The sequence below is a fragment of the Manacus vitellinus genome, unplaced genomic scaffold (genome assembly GCF_001715985.3).
Source record: "Manacus vitellinus isolate BGI_N305 unplaced genomic scaffold, ASM171598v3 scaffold_144_pilon, whole genome shotgun sequence".
Classification (NCBI taxonomy): Eukaryota; Metazoa; Chordata; class Aves; order Passeriformes; family Pipridae; genus Manacus; species Manacus vitellinus.
The window spans coordinates 46,341-65,326 of record NW_021939031.1 but is presented as its reverse complement, the minus strand read 5'-3'; the positions used below and the strand labels follow the sequence as shown (position 1 = coordinate 65,326).

General features: G+C 53.0%; 2 protein-coding genes across 2 annotated transcripts in view; one reads left to right on the top strand and one right to left on the bottom strand.

The window, feature by feature from the left end:
• Positions 1-107: 107 nt before the first annotated feature.
• Positions 108-902, top strand: LOC112840984 (gastrula zinc finger protein XlCGF9.1-like; the record flags this gene model as incomplete). The annotated part of the gene is made up of 1 exon (XM_029958171.1): positions 108-902. A coding segment is annotated over one exon (639 nt), but the record flags the coding sequence as incomplete, so codon positions are not given.
• A 13,504-nt stretch (positions 903-14,406) lies between these two features.
• The window catches only part of LOC108638974 (class I histocompatibility antigen, F10 alpha chain-like), a 7,635-nt gene continuing 3,055 nt past the window's right edge, over positions 14,407-18,986 (bottom strand). Inside the window, exons 2-8 of the mRNA XM_029958168.1 lie at positions 18,535-18,867; positions 18,028-18,303; positions 17,550-17,822; positions 16,589-16,711; positions 16,461-16,490; positions 16,294-16,347; positions 14,407-15,885 (exon numbers count right to left, since the gene is read on the bottom strand). Of these exons, the coding sequence (XP_029814028.1) occupies positions 15,839-15,885; positions 16,294-16,347; positions 16,461-16,490; positions 16,589-16,711; positions 17,550-17,822; positions 18,028-18,303; positions 18,535-18,867 (1,136 nt within the window). The 3' untranslated portion in view covers positions 14,407-15,838. The remainder of the gene's footprint in view (positions 15,886-16,293; positions 16,348-16,460; positions 16,491-16,588; positions 16,712-17,549; positions 17,823-18,027; positions 18,304-18,534; positions 18,868-18,986) is intronic.

The window sequence follows — 18,986 nt, the reverse complement described above, 5'->3', positions numbered from 1 at the left end:
TGAGGACGGAGAGCCCGGAGGACAAATCCCCCCGGCAGAGCCTGGTGGGAGAGGCCATTTTGAAGGGCTCCATGGCACAGGAAGGCAGCGGGGAGGAAAAGCCATGAAGATACCCCAGGAGGAGGGTCTCTAAAGCCAGCCCAGGGTGCTCTGAGGAGGAAAGACCCAGCCTGTGCCAGGAAGGCTGCCAGAGCTTGAGCCAGAGCTCCAACCCGATGATCCCTGAGCAGCCTCCCAGCAGGAAGAAGACCTACAAGTGTTTGGAATGTGGGAAGAGCTTTAGCAGGAGCGACCACCTGGTCCACCACCAGCGCACCCACACTGGGGAAAGGCCCTACAAGTGCTTGGAGTGTGGGAGCAGCTTCAGCTGGCACTTCTGCCTGATCCGCCACCAGATCGTCCACACTGAGGAACGGCCCTACAAGTGCTTGGAATGTGGGAAGAGCTTCTGCCTGAGCTCCGAACTGGTCCACCACCAGAAGATCCACAGTGGGGAACGGCCCTGCAAGTGTCCTGAGTGTGGGAAGAGGTTTAAGACCAGCTCACATCTCCTCCTACATGAGCAGACACACACAGGGGAGAGGCCCTTCCGCTGCACCGACTGCGGGAAGAGCTTCACCCGCAGCTCCCACCTTGTCATGCACAGGCGTATCCACAGCGGGGAGAGGCCCTACAAGTGTGAGGAGTGTGGGAAGAGCTTTACCCAGAGCTCTACCTTGATCACACACCAACGGACCCACCAGTAAGGGAAGCCCTGTGAGCACCTCAGCTGTGGGAAGAGCTTCATCTGCTGCTCCAACTCCATCAGCCATCAGAGGACCCACATTTGATGATCCACAGTGTGCTGGTTTAAAGGTAAACCAGCAGGGGAAAATGAACTCAACCCAAAAGAGAGATTATAAGTCAGAATAACAATTTAATAAAACAATACAATAAGTACGATTATACAGACAAACAATTGGTTTTAACCCACAAAACCAAAATGTATAACCCAGCACCCTGGGGCATGAACAGAGTGGTGTTTGTTGGGCCCCCTGAGTCCAAAGTAAAGGGAGAGGGGGAAAAACCTGTTGGTGAGGATGCTGTTGCAGTCTGGTCCAGAGTGGTGGTTGCAGTCCAGTCGAGGGTGGTGCTTGCAGTCCAGTCGAGACTAGTGATCTACAGTCTTCCTCTGGATCCCACGAGTGGTTAAAAAAGTCCCAAGACTCCAAGATTATATATTCTCCAGTTCAGGCAGGAATGCTCAGTACTTTCCTCAGGACGGGGAGTTTCACAAAGGGTGTGAGAACAGGGAGGCACCCTTCTATATGGCAGGCCTCTTAACACCTACTTTGTAGCCTGAGGAGTCAGGCTGCTCTGGGCAGAGGGTGTAAATAGTCTATTGAAAACAGTTTCTGGGAAATGGCATGGAAGGCTATAGAATACACAGTTTTGGGTTACACCCATCCAGTGATGAACTGGTCTCAGCTGTCCTAACTAGGACACACAGTGACCCACATTCGAGGTGATCCAGGCTGGGCACAGACCTGGTGACCCACATTCCAGGTGATCCATGCTGGGCAGTGTATTGGGTTTGCGTGGCCAGGTTTTGGTAGCAGGGGGGCTCCAGGGCTGGGTTCTGTGAGCAGCTGCCAGAAACTTCCTCCATGTCCAGCAGAGCCAATTCCAGCTGGCTCCAGGATGGACCCACCGCTGGCCAAGGCTGAGCCCATCAGAGATGGCAGTGACACCTCAGGGAGAATGTATTGAAGGAGGAAAAAGTCCTTGTGCAGATGGAATTGGGTGCAGAGAAGAGCAGAGTGGGAACAGGGGAGAGGAACAGCTCTGCAGACCCCCAGGGCAGTGCAGAAGGAGGGGCAGGAGGTGCTCCAGGCACCAGGGCTGAGATTCCCCTGCAGCTCAAGGAGGAGCCCACAGAGCAGGGGAATGTCCAAAAAGAAGGATGTGAGCCCGTGGGAAGCCCGTGCTGGAGCAGAGTCCCTGCAGCTGCTGTGGCCCCAGAGACCTCAAAGGGTCTCACTCAGCAGCGCTGGTCATGGGGCCCCCACAGAGGGGGCTTGAGGCACAGGAATTGTCCATCCTGGCCCCAAGTCAGGTCCGTGACTTTATCTGCCTCACGAGGGGCTTCTGCCACCCCTGGGGCCACAGAGGGGACAGGGGCACCCTCAGCTCCTCCTGCCACGAGCTGATCTGGGACAACACCCCGAGCTCCCAGGGCCTGCACAGGTCCTGCTCCGTCGTGGGCTTTATCAGGATGCTCCTGTGCTCCTCAAATAAAAGCACAGAAAGCTGATAATCTCCTCAAGGCCCTCAGAAGTCACATGTCTCCTCAGCAAAGCAAAACTGATCCCATAGGAGCAATTCTTGGAATATTTATTAGGAAAAAATCCCAAAAACAGAACAAGGATTGACTGACAGACTAGGAGTACCTGTGGACTCTGCTGCCGAGTCACTGGCAACTGCAAAGTGTTTCTGTACTTACTGTCTAAACCTTCTACATCAATGCCCAGCAGGTATTCTTGTCATCACCAGTGTAAATAAAGTTATTAGCAGCCCCAGCACCTGGTACTTCCCCAGGTAAATATTTTCCAGGTGAGAAACCCGTGCCTGTATTTGCAAAGGCAAGACCCAAAAGGATGTTTTTTCCTATCCAAATGCTTGAATTTTTAATAAGGTTTAATGCAGCATTTTATTACTGTCCCCAACCCCCAAATTCCTCCTGCTCCAGGCTGCAGCTTGGGGTCTTTTGGGGTGAGAAACAGGTGGGGGAAGAAGAAATGGGAAAAGGAGGTGGAGGCACAGAAATCTCCCTCAGAGCTTTTCCCCTCCTTTCTTCTCTCTCAGGTGTCTTGACTCCCACGCTTTCACAGGCCTGTTTTGAATCAAAGCAGCTGCTTCAGGAAATCCCTCTGAGTGGGGAGACAGCAGCTCAAAAACCTCCTCCCAAGGGCCCCTCCATCCCCTTCACCCACGGGCTGTGAGTGCCACGGGTGGGTCAGGGGGAATGGATCCCACCAGCCTTCCCCACACAGAACCATTTCCTACCCCTGGGCAGGGCCTCTGCTCCAGGGAAAGGCTCCATCTGTCCCGGAACAAGAATTTATATAAAACCATGCCCAAACCAGCCCTAGCTGTGGGTGTTGAGCAGCAGCTGAAGCTCCCAAACTGTTTCTGGGCTGGGAAGCAGGAAGATGATGCAAGTTTTTCCTCTCCCCTTTCCCAAGAGCAGAGGAAGGGGCAGGAGGGAGCAAAGCTGGGCAGGGCAGAGGTGGTGCTGGGGCCGGGGGGTCTCTCCTCTGCAGCAGGGGGGACACACCCATGTCTGCTCAGGGGCTTTGCTCACCTGGGGCTGCATCGAGAGGTCTCAGGGCCCCCCTAATCCTGATCCCCCCAAAGGTGCTGCTGCAGGAGCCCCAGAATCATCTGTGGGACAACTCCAATGTGGGTGGTGGGTGAAGAAACCTCATGGCACCCCCGGCAAGGGCTTTTTGCTCCCTGTTCATAACGAGCTTGAACACCCCAAAGAGCAGAGCCAGGGAACAGCCTCGTTCATTTGTGCAGGGGGTTGTGGCATAGCAACAGTGGCACAGGCTCCCACATCCCCCTGTCAGCTCCCACATCCCCTTCCCTGGCTCCCACATCCCCTTCCCCAGCTCCCACAACCCCTTTCCCGCCTCCCACATACCCCCTGAACATCTGCCCTGGTCCCATTTTATCTGGGCTCTGGATGACCCTGAGCTCAGCTCTGGGCTGTCAAACCCTGTCCCTGCCTTGAGGGGACCCTGGGGGGGTGGGTGACCTGGCAGGGGGCACAGGATCCTCTGCAGCTCCCTGGAGGTGCCGTTCAGGCTGAGAGCAGTGGGCTGTGCCCTCTCTACCACCCACCAGGACACTGGGAGAGGGGGATGCCGAGCCCAGTCAGGGACACCAGGGATGGGGTGGGAAGGAGCACCAGGACCCCTTGTAATGGAGTGATTAGAAGATGGAGTCTGATGACAAGATGGAGTCTGCTTCCCCATTGTCTTGAGCATGGAGTTCAAAAGCCTTGGTGCCACAGCCGGGCTGCTGCAGGAGCCGAGCTCCTTGCAAAAGCTCCAGGAGGCTCCCAGCAAGCCAGCAGAGGCAGGCAGAGGGGCAAAAAAGAGAAAAACTTGTGACAATCAAAAAACATGGGAAGGACTTACTGTCCCAAATAAGGTGTGCCAGGCGGATCTCGCTTGGAGACCGGGGAACCAGCCAAGGGACACTCGGGGCCCATCTCGGTGCCAGGAGACCTTTGCTTGGATCCCGGTGAACGGGCCAGGGGGCATCCAGGGCTCCCACGGCGAGGGGATTTAAGGCCGTGCCCGGGGACTGTGGGGAGCTGTTGCAGGACTGCTGCGGGAGCTGCTGCCACCCCCTTCCCCTAGGGTTGGGTTCGTTCCTCAGAGGCTACAAGGCGACCAGGGCAGAAGCCCAGCAGAGATCTACCAGCTTGCAAGGCAGCGGCTCTTCGTGGGGCTGCTAACTCCTGTCCTGTGCTTTTAACAGTTCCCCTTAGCTTGTCCCACTGTCCTATCTCCCTTCTTTCTCTCTGCTCTTTTGTGTTCCAAAACAAAGTTGAATTATCGTTTTGGGATCCAGCATCTGGCCTCGTTTGTGCCTTAACCTGGCTTATGGGAGTGTTTTAGAACCTGGTTCCCCCCTGCATCGAAGCAGATTGGAACATATTTTTGGCATAGTTGGCAGGATTCCCTAGAAGCGAGAGTGTTGGTTCCAAGGTGATAATTGTGCACTGTAATAATTGATTATTTTGAGATATAGAAGTTACTTGTAAAGCAAAGAAACTCAATGGCCACAAAGTGTCATTAAGCAGGTATTCTCTATTACAGGGCCGGGCAGCACGGGGGATATCTCCTCCTAACATGTGTGCCTGTTGGAACAGTGCATGCCTGTTACAGTATTCATATTAATACTTACAGTAGTCATATTAATTACTTTTCTTGAAATGGGCAGGTTTAAGCTAATTATTTCTCGGAACTCATTTACATGGTTTCTTACCTCCTTGCACGTGCACATTATCATGCAGAGGGTCTTCTTGGAGGGTCTTCAGATGAAGGCTCAAGGTCTTCCTCTTGGTGAAACTTTTGAACTTTCCTTGTTGTGCAGGCTCTCTGCCATCTTGGTTAATAGCCAGACCACTAGTCCAGTTTGTACCAGTTCCATTCCTTTATCTGGTGTTTGAAGCATCATATTGCATCCATCACTTTGACATTGGGTACATCTCGTGAGTATTGCGGTCCCAAAAATAATTCCTGAAATATGCTTTATTTTCAAAAGGTTACAGGTTAGCTCTATTTTAGTTACAAAAGATTAAGAGTCTACTACGTTCTTTAACCTGTATGACTGCTTTGCTGATGTGACTAAAGCAAGGTGCCCCTCAAGATGAGGTGTATTACTGTTGTCAAGTGTGTAAAACAAGGTATCTCCTGAGGTGCAAGAAGTGGGACATTGGAAAGTAACTTAAACAAGGCGCCTCTCGGGAAGACAACTCCTGTGTGTTTGTTGTAAAATAGACATAACTTACTCAAGACACCTTTCTGGCAATTAACTGTTACTTACACAGGGTACCCCCCAGAAATGACCAGTCCACTTTTGGGGCACATAGCTTATGCAAGATACCTTTCTGAGAGGAGTGGAATTTGGAAATTAGGTGTAACTTATGCAAGGTACTCCCCAGGAATGACCACTCTGCTTCTGTGATAATATGGAACATAATGCACAAGTTCTTGTTGATTTGTTGAATGAATTTGGTGCTAAGCAAATTCCAGGAATGGAATGGGCTCAGAGCAACTGGTGGAATATTCAAGCAATAGTTGATAGAATTACTGCCCTACGGGCTGGAGCTAAAGTGAAAAAAAGGTAAGGGAAAACCTATAGTTTGTGCAGTTTTGGGTGCTGTAGTAATAACTGCAATTAAGAACAGAGAACAACAATGTAAAACAGATATAGAGACCATTGCATCACTGCAAGAGCTAGTCAAAACCTTGCAGCTGCAGCTGGAGGAGGAGAGGGCTACTGCCTATATCCTCCAGGAGGAATTGAAAAATGAGAGGGTTGCTGCCTGTATGCTCCTGCAGGAGCTAAATGAGAGACTGATGAGAGAAGGGGAAAATGAATTAGAATCGGGGCCACCTAAAGAAACTACTTCCTACCCCACCTCTGACTTACAGTTCTTGCATCAACTTGAGAAGCTGGAAGTCTCGCTACACCCCCTGATTAAAACAGAATACACAGATGAGGGTTCGGAAGACGAGACATCTCAAATAACCACAAAAGAAATCCCGTATACAGCTACTGAACTGGCCAAATTGAAAAAATAATGGAGCCAAACCTCCAAAGAATCTGAAACTGAACATGTCTGGAGAATCTCCCTTACTGGGGGTGACCAAATCTTATTATCAGAGAGAGAGGCAGAGGGGTACTGGGGACCAGGGGTCTTCCTGACAGGAGACAACCAAGCTCCCTGGTCCCTCATACAGGGGGACAGGTGGACTTAATCCCCTGGAAAGGGGAGATCCCCTGGCAATAGTGGGGAATGTTGATGAGACTGTGGAAAGTGTGCAGAAAGCTGCTTGCTTACAAGATGATGTATGATAAATAATTAAAGCCACGCCATGACATGAGTCACCTATGATGATGCCTGTGGACCCTGAAAGAATGACTCCCCTCATTAGAGGTTTCCTGAATCCCTGAAACTGGATCCCTGATGGGCATCCAGCTAGAGGGACAAATAGCAAGCCTCACATATGGGGAAGCCACCTTAGAGGAGAAAATAACCCCCAACCACAACCGCAGAGAACATAAAATTTGGACTTGGGGGGAGGTGGCAAAAGAATTGATTAAAAGAAGTATAAAATTTCGAGAATCAATCAATGAAATGCCAGATCTATCTATAAATAGATACAAATACAGTTTTGTGGAGCTCATGGCCTGGCTTTCCCAGACGTGTGTGTGGCACAGCACTGGTTCAGTGGAAGCCCTGGCTTCCTTCACTTCTCCTGCCCCCTATTTAGAAGCAATTTCTTAGGCTAATTAATCGCTGATTCATAAGTCCCTGAGCTGCTTTGTTCCTCTGCCAGGCACAGGCCAGGCCGGGCTCCGCGGGCTGCAGGGCTGCTGTGTCCTGCCAGGACTCAACATATTGATTTTATTTGCCCCAAAAAGGGATAAAGCCCCCAGTCCCTTTGGCCGAGCACAGGAGGGGACAGATTTCTGACAGAAAACTCCAGAAGTCGGATTCCCCAGCTTGGGAAGAACAAACCAAACCGAACTGAGGTGAGCCCCCCCAGCAGCACTTGTGTGGCATCCCCAGCTGAAGCCCTTCCTGGGGCGCTTGGGGGTGGCTGGGCAGACTGGGAGCACCGGGAAGGGGCCCCGGCTCGGGGCAGGGGCGGCGGCAGCTCCGTGGTGCTCGGGGCCGGCCTTGCCAGGCGCGGGGGGCGCCGCCCAAGGTCGGGTCAAGCGCGCCGCGCCCAGCCGGCCTGGGCGCGGCAAGTCGCGTCGCAGCCGCTCCGGCTCCGACATCGCGGCTCCCGCAGTGCAGCTCCTTCAGTGACACGAGGCGACGGTGACCCCCGGTGTGTGACCCCCGGTGTGGCTCCGTTAACCACGTCTCGCCTGCAGTGCAGCTTTTAGTGACGGGGGGCGGCGGGAACCCCTCAGCGCAGCTCTTTATTTATTTTATTCACTTTTATTATATTCCTTATATTTTATTCTGTTCACACCTCGCAGTCCCGCCATGCAGCTCCTTCAGTGACAGGGGGTGGCCGGGACCCCTCCGTGCCGGTCATCGCCCCCTCACAGCCCCCCCCGGTGCCCTCGCCCCGCCGTGTCTTCTCCGGTGCGCCCTTTTTAGTCGCTGGGGTGGCGGAGGTCCCTGTGTGCTGGCTTTTATATATTCCATGTTATTTTAATTGTTATATTTTAATTCTAATCCACATCTCGGCTCCGGTCTCGCCCGTGCAGCTCGCTCTAGTGACACGGTGACCCCCGGGGCGGCTCCTCCCGACGGTGCCTCTGCCCGCCGCCGCCGCTTCCCGGTGCCCTCTCCGCGTCTGGCGGGATGCGTGACACTGCGGCATCGGACAACCGCCGGCGGCTCCGGCCCCTTCTCCTTCGCCTTGCGACTGGGCATTCCCGCCCCCGCCCCCCCCCGCCGCCCGGCTCCCTCTCTGCCGGCTCCCGCCGCCACAACGACGCGGACTCTCCCCGCGCCCCAGGCCGGGCTGAGGGCCTGGCGCATTTCGCCCGACGGGACGGCGGCCCGGGCGCTGCTGGCCAGGCCTCGGCCGCGGCCCCACCTCAGCGATCTCCCGCCGTCCCCGGCGGCCCTTTGGAGACCCCCTCGCCTCTGCTCCCCCCCTTTTCCCGCCGGGGTCACTCGTGTCCCCAAAAAAACCCGCTAAGAAAAATTAAAACCTGCACAGGCTGGAATCCATCCCGCGGGATGGGGACAGGGACACGGTGGCTCTCCAACCCGGCTGGAATCACCGCCTGAGCAAGCCACGGAGCTGGAGCTGGACCTGGCCACTTCTCTCCCCCTGGGGAAAGCCAGGACCTGCCGGCAGAGCTCATCCCACTGCTCCCACCCACCCCATGGCCCTTCCCGATGGATCAAGCACCCGGACAGGACTCACATGGACAGGGAGCGGAATACAACCTTTATTCATGTACAGTTGGACAGGCTCAGATTCCAGGGTTGCTGGTGACAGTGTCCGACTGCACAAACATATCCAAAGCAATGCCCAGACAAGCTCTAGTCCCAAGGAAAGTGCTCCGAGTGCCCAGAGTGCGGCTCTGACCCAAGAGGCCCCTGTGGGGCAGAGACAGGTCCAGCCTATCCACAGAATCCAACAGTTACCGTGGAGTCTGGCCTCATTGTTCCCCCATTCTTGACTTAGTTTTATACTATTTCTTTATGTTTAGGTGGAGCTTGAGTGACTTTAGTCATAAATATCTTTGTTACTGATTGGTGTAAAATCCTCTCACTTCACTTTTAAAGATACAGTCAATAAAATCTAGAGCTCCTGCCCAGAGGGAGGAGGTGTGTGTTAATATTACAATTAGGTTTTAATGAAACAAGTTCACCCCAGGAGAGAGATTTCCCCACAGTTGTTGGCTCAGCAGCAGGACACCTCCTCCTCTCTCCCTGGGCTGGCAGGAGCTGTGCAGTTTATCAGCTGCAAAGTGCCCCCGAGTTCCCCTCCCTGCAAGGATTCCCACAGAGCCTGCCCTCCCTCCCTTCCACCCCTGAGCAGGTGCTGACGGTTGTGCGCGGAATCATCCTGGAGCTGCCCCCATGTCCCATCCAGGAGCAGCAGCTCAATTTTCACCCTGGAATTTCTGTGCCATTAGAACTCCTGTTGGCATGAGAACAGAACTTCTCAGTTTCCTCGAATGGTTACCCCCAGCCACCTTCCCACAAGGGTACAGGGGGATCCTGATAATAATAGGGAAGAGAAGGAGGAAACAATGGGATGAGGCTCCAAAGTGCCGATTTCCAGGGGCAGGAAGGCGGGAAGAGGGCAGGGAAGTGTCCCCGGGGAAAGGGATCTTGGAGCCAATCTGCCCGTCTGGGACAGCGTGGGAACTGGGAACAAGGATTTGGGGAATGCAGAGCAGTGGGAGGGGGGTTGCTCTCACCCTCCTCCCTATTCTGCCTTTCCCAGAGCCCAGTCACTCCCAGTATGAGTCCAGTTGTTCCCACTATATCCCACTTGCCCACAACTTGCTCCCAGTGTGTCCCCAGTTGGCTCCCAGCATGGGCTCAGTAGGTCCCAGTCACCCCCAGTAAGGTTCCATTCACAGCCCTGTAATCCCAGTCACCCCCAGTAAGGTTCCATTCACAGCCCTGTAATCCCAGTCTCTCCCAGTATGATTCTAGCCACTCCCAGTATGGTTCCAGACACACCCAGTATGATCCCAGTCACTTCCACTATATTCCCAGTCACTCCCAGTATGATTCCAGTTGTTCTATCTTAGTTCCTGTGCTCTTCAACATCTTCATAAATGACATGGACACGGGACTGGAAGGGATTCTGCTCCTGGCATAGGACAACCCTGGATGTACAGACAGAGTGGGAAGGAGAGGCTGGAAAGCAGTGCCAGGAAAGGGCCCTGGGGGTGCTGTTGGGTGGCCAGTTGGCCCTGAGTCAGCAGTGCCCTGGCAGCCAGGAGGGCCAAGCCTGGCCTGGGGGCATCAGGCCCAGCATGGTCGGCCGGGCCAGGGAGGGGATTGTCCCGCTCTGCTCTGCCCTGGGGCGGCCTCACCTGCACCATTGGGGCAGTTTGGGGGGACACAATGGAAGGGAGAGATTGAGCCATTAGAGAGTGTCCAAAGGAGGCAATGAGAATGGGGAAGGGCCTTGGGGGGAAGGTGTGTGAGGACACTGAGGGCATTTGGTGTGTTCAGCTGGAGAAGAGGAGACTGAGGGGAGACCTCAGTGCAGGTCCAACTTCCTGGGCAGGGGCAGAGGAGGGGCAGGCCCTGAGCTCTGCTCTGGGGGGACCAGGGATAGGACTGAGGGAATGGCCTGAAGTTGTGTCAGGGGAGGTTTAGGTTGGATCTTAGAAAGAAGTTGTTCCCCCAGAAGGTGGTTGGGCGCTGAACAGGCTCCCCAGGGCAATGGGCACAGCACCAAGGCTGATAGAGCTCAGGGGGCATTTGGACAATGCTCTCAGGCACAAGGTGTGACTCTTGGGGATGGACCTGTGCAGGGCTAAGAGTTGGACTCGGTGATCCTCATGGGTTCCTTCCAACTCAACATATTCTGTGATTCTTTGTAACACCCCACCTTTGCCTGCTTTGCTGCTTCTGTTAACCACAAGTTCCTGCCTTTATTGTCTCTTTTCTTGGCTGGTTTCTTTGCATGGCAGCTTGGTTACGCAGAAATTTTCTATGGCACATTCTGCTGCAACCATTATTAGATCTGTTATGTCTCCCAACCCAGTGTCAGCCCTATGGAGTCAAAGGAACCCTGGGACACTGTGGAACATCATGGAATCAAGGGGCAATTGTGACACTGTGGGACCTCATGGAACCAAAGGAACCCTCAGACACTGCAGAACCTCGTGGAACCAAGGGGCTGTTGTGACACTGCAGAACGTCATGGAGTCAAGGGGATATTGTGGCACTGAGAAGCCTCATGGAACCAAAAGAACCCTGGAACGCTCAGGGAAAGTCCTGGAACGCTCAGGGAAAGTCATGGAACCAAGGGGCCATTGTGACGTGCGGAATCTCATGGAATAAAAGGGCCATTTTACCACTGCAAAATCTCATGGAATCAAGGGGCTGTGAAGGAATCACAGAATCAACTAGGTTGGAAAAGACCTATGAGGTCGAGTCCAACCTATGACCCAACACGACCTTGTCAACCAGACCATGGCTCTAAGCCACATCCAGTCTTTTCTTAAACACCTCCAGGGATGGTGACTCCACCACCTCTCTGGGCAGCCCATTCCAATGCCCAAGCACCTAGTCTTCTGAATGTCCAACCTAAACCTCCCCTGGTGCAGCTTAAGATTGTGTCCTCTTGTCCTATTGCTGGTTGTCTGGGAGAAGAGACCGACCCCCATCTCGCTCCAACCTCCTGTCAGGGAGTCGTAGAGAGTGATGAGGTCTCCCCTGAGCCTCCTTCTCTCCAGGCTCAACAAGCCCAGCTCCCTCAGCCTCTCCTCACAGCACTTGTGCTCCAGTCCCTTCACCAGCCTCATTGCCTTTCTCTGGACCTGCTCCAGCACCTCAACATCCTTCCTGAACTGTGTGGCCCAGAGCTGGACACAGCACTCCAGGGGTGGCCTCTCCAGTGATAAGTCCAGGGGAAGAATCACTTCCCTGCTCCTGCTGCCACACTGCTCCTGATCCAGGCCAGGATCCATTGGCCTTCTTGGCCACTTGGGCACACTCTGGCTCCTGTTCAGCCTCTGTCAGTGAGTACCCCCAGGTCCCTTTCTGCCTGGCTGCTCTCCAGCCACTCTGTCCCCAGCCTGTGGTGCTGCAGGAGGTTGTTGTGGCCAAAGTGCAGGACCTGGCACTTGGCCTGGTTGAACCTCATCCCCTTGGAATCAGCCCATCTCTCCAGCCTGTCCAGATGCCTCTGCAGAGCCCTCCTGCTTTCCAGCAGATTGACACTCTCCCCCCACTTGGTGTCATCTGCACATTTGCTGATGGTACTGATGCCATGCTTAAAAAAAATCTCCAGAGCAGTTAATTAGGGGTGAGATAAGACAGGGTTTATTATGCCAAGGCAAAGATGTTATGATGCGCGCACTCGCTGTGCCCCAGATGTTACATTTTATAACACCATCCATCCAATCCCAAATGTGTCCACCCTGTGGCCTTTACTCTGGACCGTCCCGGGTCCACCCCCGAGAAATGGGTCTGGGGTGTATTTTGGGACCCTCTACTTCATCATCTTCACCATCTTCAGAGCACAAAGGGTACATAGTCACCCAGTTCTTGACTTCATTTTGTTGTTCAGGCCCTGATATGCTGTTCTGCAAACAACCTAGGCCTTGCCTTGACAAAAGACTAAACATTGACACTGGATTTGGGGGTAGGAGTGATACAGGGAGCATAGAATGGGGTAAGAGGGTTAAGGAATGTGTAAACTAAGGGTGCTACAGGGAAAGGGACAAGGGAGTGAGGGTTGCTGCTTTTAGAGTCTACTTCCACTACTTATAAAACTTATAAGGCTTACAAATATTAGAAAAATAAAAAAACTATTAGGGGCTTAAGGCATCAGTACACTCGATCCCTTCATCCACAATATTAGTAAAGATGTTAAACAGGACTGGGCCCAGCGCTGATCCCTGGGGACACCACCAGTGACCAGATCCCAACTGGATGCAGCTCCATCCCCACCACTCCCTGGGCCCTTAACCCAGCAGAGTGCCCCTGTCCAAGCCTTGGCTGCAGCTTTTCCAGGAGTGTGCCATGGGAAACAGTGTCCAAGGCTGTGCTGCAGTCCACGTAGACACATCCACAGCCTTCCCCTCATCCACCAGGCAGGTCACCTGGTCATAAAAGGAGATCAGGTGTGTCAGACAGGACCTGCCCCTCCTAAACCTGTGCTGGCTGGCTGATCCCTTGTCCATCCTGTAGGTGCTGTGGGTTTGCACTTAGGATGATCTGGTCCAGAACCTTGCTGGGTACCAAGGTCAGGCTGACAGGCCTGGAGTTCCCTGGATCCTCCTTCTGGCCCTTCTTAAGGATGGGGGTCACACTGGCCAACTTCCAATCATCTGGGACCTCCCCAGTGAGCCAGGACTGTTGGGAAATGACGGAGAGCGGCTTGGTGAGCTCTTCCACCAGCTCCCTCATCACCTCAGGGTGGATCCCCTCTGGTCCCATAGACTTGTGAGCATCTAAGTGGCTCAGCAGGTCACCAACTGCTTCCTCCTGGATTACAGGGGGTCTGTTCAGCCTCCTGTCCCTGTCTGCCAGCTCCGGAGGCCCCCTGTCCTGAGGACAACCTGCCTTATTGTTGAAAACTGAGGCCAAGAAGGTGTTAAGTACCTCAGCCTTTTCCTCATCTTTGGTAATTATGTTCCCCCAAACCTCGTGTCCAACAAAGAATGGAGGTTTTCTTTGTCCCTCCTTTTGCTATTGATGTATTTATAAAAACACTTTTATTATCCTTTACAGAAGTGGTCAGACAGAGTTCAAACTGTGCTTTTGTCTTTCTAATTTCTTTTCTGCAGTTCGTTTCGTTGTTCTTCTGAGTGAACAGAGGGGTTTGATTTTTCTTTTCTCTTGGGTGAGTTATGCTTTACAGTCCTCACCTGCCTTTCAGGAGGTTTTCACAGTTGTTTTCTGGCTCCTTTTGGTGTGTTCCACAGCATAATTTTCCCAGCCCCTGTGCCTTGCATGGTTTACCACGTCATGCAAGAGTTCTGCCCACATAGGGACCAGTCTCCTCAGGGCCTGTGGATCTCGCAGTTTCATTATGCATTACATCTCTTTTGATTTCATTTCATCACCCCACTAAAAACATTTTCCTTGCATATTTTCCCACTCCTAGCAGTTATCCACAGGCCAACGATCATCTGTGTTAATGTGTGACTGTGCCTCCATAAATATTCTGTTAAGCCTTTTGTCTGTTTCTCAAAATCATTTGCCATCCTGCTGACTACACCAAATTGTTGTGGGTGGGAGTGGAAGGCTTTGCAACAAAGTTTATTAGAGAAGTTCCTACTGTTGAGTCCCGAGGTGCAGAAAGGACTCCCTGGCTTTCTAAACTCCTGCTCAGACAGGAGCCTGGGGTCAGCTGGATCCAATCTCAGCCTTGGATTACGTTAACAAAGGATTTAAGGAAAGATAGAGATGTGATTGAATCAGCTTTTAATGACAGCAAATCAGATATATTTATATGTATAAAGTTATTTATTATGACAAATGAACAGACAAGTGAACAGAAGAAAGATCTTAACCAGAATAGTTTACTACACAGTATAAACACTAAAAACTTACCAGTAGTGTATAATATACCACAAAATAGTGCCCTGTATCAAAGCAATTCTAGTACAGCAATTGCATCAAATTGTATCAAAGCTGGTAAAAAGAAACAATCATTAGTGGAGACTGATATAACTCCGTGCAACTCAATGCCACGGCCCGAGGGTAAAAGGAATAGGGACGCGACACTGCACAAAAGGGTTCGGACTCAGTTGAAGGTCAGGGGTGCAATGCCACTTTATTGGGGGAAATGGAGAGTTACATAGGGTATGGGTAAGGGGAGGTTCCACAACTGGGGCGGAGCATGGGATTGACAACTCAGGGCAGAATGGGATTGGGGAATAGGAGAAAGATGGGTGGGACTCTGGAGTATCCAGGGGAAAGGACCGATGGGAGCTCCCTCTGCGCTGCGGCATCCCTCAGCCAACCGGTGAGAGATGAGCGGGAAAACCAGGGAGAACGAGGCAGTAAACAACTTCTGGCAGGAAAAACGTGAGGGCAAGTCCAGGCAAGCCCTGAACAGTATAAATCAAGGGGCATTAACATGGGAGCACATTGAACTTGGTATAAAACTGGTAATAAACTGGGGAATAACAAGTCAGTCTGTGAATTAATAGTCTTCAGGCCCCATACACATCCCTCCAGGCCTTGAACCGTTCCCAGTCAGATTTGTGATCCTCCACAACTCAACCCCTCAGTAAACATGAAGAGGCCTCCCTGCTCCACGGGACAAGCTCTACACACTCCAGGAAAGTCTGGAAGAATCTGCCACATGAAAGTTGGACTGGGCTTTTACAGTAATAAAGAGTTTGACTGCCAGTCCCATTTCTCCAGGTCAGCCAGCAGCTTATCAGTCAAATGCTGCTTCCAAAAGCAGGGTATGTGTTTGCAATGGGCAAACCAGGCTGGTTTTAGCACAACCCAACACTAAAAGCAGCCCCTTGGCACCAGTGGGAGCTCAGCACAGCCAGCTTGGGTTGTTTGCATTCTCTGACCAGATTTTAGGCTCTATCCAGGAAGTGTCCTGCCAGACTCCCCAGCCTCTGTGTCCCCCCCTGTGGTGGTTTGAAACTCCCAAGAATCCAATTTCTAAGTTCAAGCCCCCCTCCCACAATTTGCTCCTGTGAGAGGGTTTAGTGATGGCATGGACTTGATATCTTTCTCACCTCATGTGGAGAGTTTTCAGACAAAACACAACTATTTAGTGTTGGGGGAAGGGGAAAATATTTACAAAGGTTTCTTTACATATGTATATATATTTCCATTAAATTAAATTTCTCTTTTTCTTCAATAAAAGTCCACTCCCGGCACTTCCCGCACGCGGCTCTGTCGGAGCCCGTGTCACGACACGCGGAGCCACTGCAACACGTTCTTTTCCTGAGGGATCCCTTGGGGAGGATGAAAGAGAAACACCCCTGGAGAACCAGAGTGACAACAGGAACAGCTGTTCCTGTTGTCTGCTGGGACAAGAGTGGGGGACAGAGTCGCCATGTCCCTGTGCCCATCCCACAGGATGGATCCAGCTGTGGAGCCCATGGAGAGGAGGAACTGCACCAGAATCCTACCCCATCCTGCTCCACCCATCCCATCTGACTCCACTCCATCCATCCCACCCCAATTCTGCTCTGAAATCCCACCCCAATCCCACTCCATCCATCCCAGCTGATCCTGCTTCAGAATTCAGCCCTGATCCCACCCCAGAATTCCACTTGATCCCACTCTGGAATCCTGCCCTGATCTGGAATCCTGTCTCAATCCTGCTCCATCTATCCTGCCCCAATTTCCCCCTGGAATACCACATGGATCCTGCTCCATTCCTGTGAGAGAGCAGTCAGTTCCCATGTCTGTTCCTGTGGAAAGAGAAGATTGATGAGATTCTGGCCTGGATCACACACCTGGACCCATTCCAGGATCCATCACGGGATCCACATGGAGAGGTTCTGGATACGCTGCTGGTACTCACCATTGGCCACAACATATCTCTTCCTCTTCCCTATGGAAATAAAGTGGGATCAGCACCTGTGGCACAAGATCCCCAGAATGCCACCGGATGGATCTGTGCCTCTTCCCAATCCCTATCCCATGAGTTACCGGATTGGAGCTTCCGGATGCCAAATCTCATGTGGATGAGTCCGATGATGATGATGATGATGGTGGCAGCAATGACGGACACCGTGACCACCAATAGGATGAGATTCCAGCCGGATTCCGGCTCTGGAAGGCGTGGGATGGTGAGAAGGGGGAGGGTGTCAGAGACTGAAATAGTTAATGATTTATGCATTCCAGGAGTTTGCAGGTTTTGACTTTTGCCCTAAAAACGCAAGGAGATACCCCCGATGGACAGTTGAGCCCATCCCCTCAGTGCTAAGCCCTAAAAAGGCAAGGAGATGCCTCAGGTGGGCTAAGCCCTAAAAAGGCAAGGAGTTGCCTCAGAGGGGCTAAAGCCCTAAAAGGCAAGAAGACACCTCAGGTGGCCAATCGGACACATCCCTCCCTCCAGTGCTAAGCCCTAAAAGGCAAACAACCCCTCACGCCAGGGAGGTGCAAAAGCATGCTGAGGGTATATAAACTGAGTGGTGACTTTGAGAATTTGGGTTCTCCTTCTCCCCCACCGCCGGCGAATCAAGACCATCGCTCTCAAGCATCGCTGGATCCAGTGGGCGGTGACTATGTCCATTTCTTTTATACTCTCAGCTTCTCTTTTCCCTTACTCTCATCCTGGTTTTCCTCTCCCCTAAACAGTTTCTCCCCCCCCCCAAAGTTATCTCTGTATTGCATTGTTTTATGACAACACCCAAACTGCTAGCATGCTTGTTGATACAGAATTGTTAAAATAAACCTTGCCAGTATATGTTTTCAGACACCGATTATTCAGTGTCGTTTCACTTTAATCCACCCCAAGGGAATTATTGATAAAAACCTGGGTTACTCCCCTCCCTTTTTCTGGGGCGGGTCGTACGTAACAGGAGGGGAACCCCCATTCCACTGCTCCACATTCCCAAACTCCTCATTCCAAATTCCCAATTCCCAGATTCCCCGTTCCCAGCCTCACCCCAGGCGAAGATCCCGGGCTCCGGCATTCCGGCGTGCTCCACCCGGCACCGGTACTGCTCCCGCTCCCCCGGCAGCACCTCGATCCTGGCCCAGCTGTGGAAGGTGCCGTCGCTGTTGGGAACGATCCCGCCCCACTCCGTCTCCTGATCCCAGATTTCATCCCCCTTCAGCCAGTTGATCTCGATGACCCCGGGGTAGAATCCGTACGCGCGGCAGGACAATGTCAGGATCCCGTGTTCCACTTTTCCAGACACATGGACGTCAGGAGGCTCTGCAATGGGATAATGGTGAGATCTATCCATGGAATTCCCAAGGAAATGGGACAGCAGTAAGATCCATCCACAGAATTCCCACAAGAACAGGATGAGGGCGAGATGTGTAAACAGAATTCCCATGGGAATTCCTGCATTCTCAAATCCGCCTTCCCAAATCCCATATTCCCCAGTTCCCCATTCCCACGAGAATTCTGCCCCCACCTTTTTTCTCCAGCACCTCCTGCCCATACTGGACATGTTTCTGGAGCACTTCCAGGCAGGTGTGCTCCAGGAAATTTGTCAACCTGTCCACTGTGATCCCATCAGAGTCCCAGTGCCTCTTGATGATCTGGGCAGCACCGTCGGCTGCCACGAAGCTCCCAGATCCCAACTCGAAGGAAAGGAAATCCCGCCCGTCATAGCCTTCCCGATAGGATCCACGGACGTTCCCATTGGACAGGAGCTCACAGCCGCAATCCCGCTGCAGCGTGTGGAGACCTGGAGGGGGAGGAATCGGACCCACAGAGACCCATGGAAGTGTCTCCCAGCCCCACAGGGCCCCATTCCAGCCCTATGGACTCCCGTAGTCTGATGGAAGATCCACACATCCCGTCCCAGTCCCTTGGAGCCCCACAGATCCACATCCCAGCCCCACAGATCCACATCCCAGCCCCACAGATCCACATCCCAGCCCCACAGATCCCGCCTTCCCCGGCTCCCCCCACTCACCCCCGCTCTGGTTGTACCGGCCCTGCAGCATCTTCAGGTGGTCGGGGTCCTTTTGCCGGTACCTCCCATTGATCTGGGTCTCGGTGTCCCAATATTCCGGCTCGGCTCCGGCCGCCATCCACGGCGTCAGCGGCTCCGTCCGGCCCCGCTCGCTGTCGTAGCGCACGAAGGGGATCCCGTCCACGTATCCCATGGACAGGAATTGAGGGATCCTCGGGCTGGGCTCCGTCACTGCCACATCCAGGTAACGCAGGGAGTGGAGAACTGGGGGGACACGGAGATTTGGGGGGTCTGGGGGTGTCCATGGGTCGAGAAAAGGGGGAACTGGGAGAGCTGGGAGAGCTGGGAAGGGGGTTTGGGGTTCCCAGGGAAGTTGGTGCAGGGGGTGTCAGTGCTGGGGTAGGGGGTGCCAGGGGTCCCACTGCACGGGATTGAGGGTTCAAGGAGGTCCC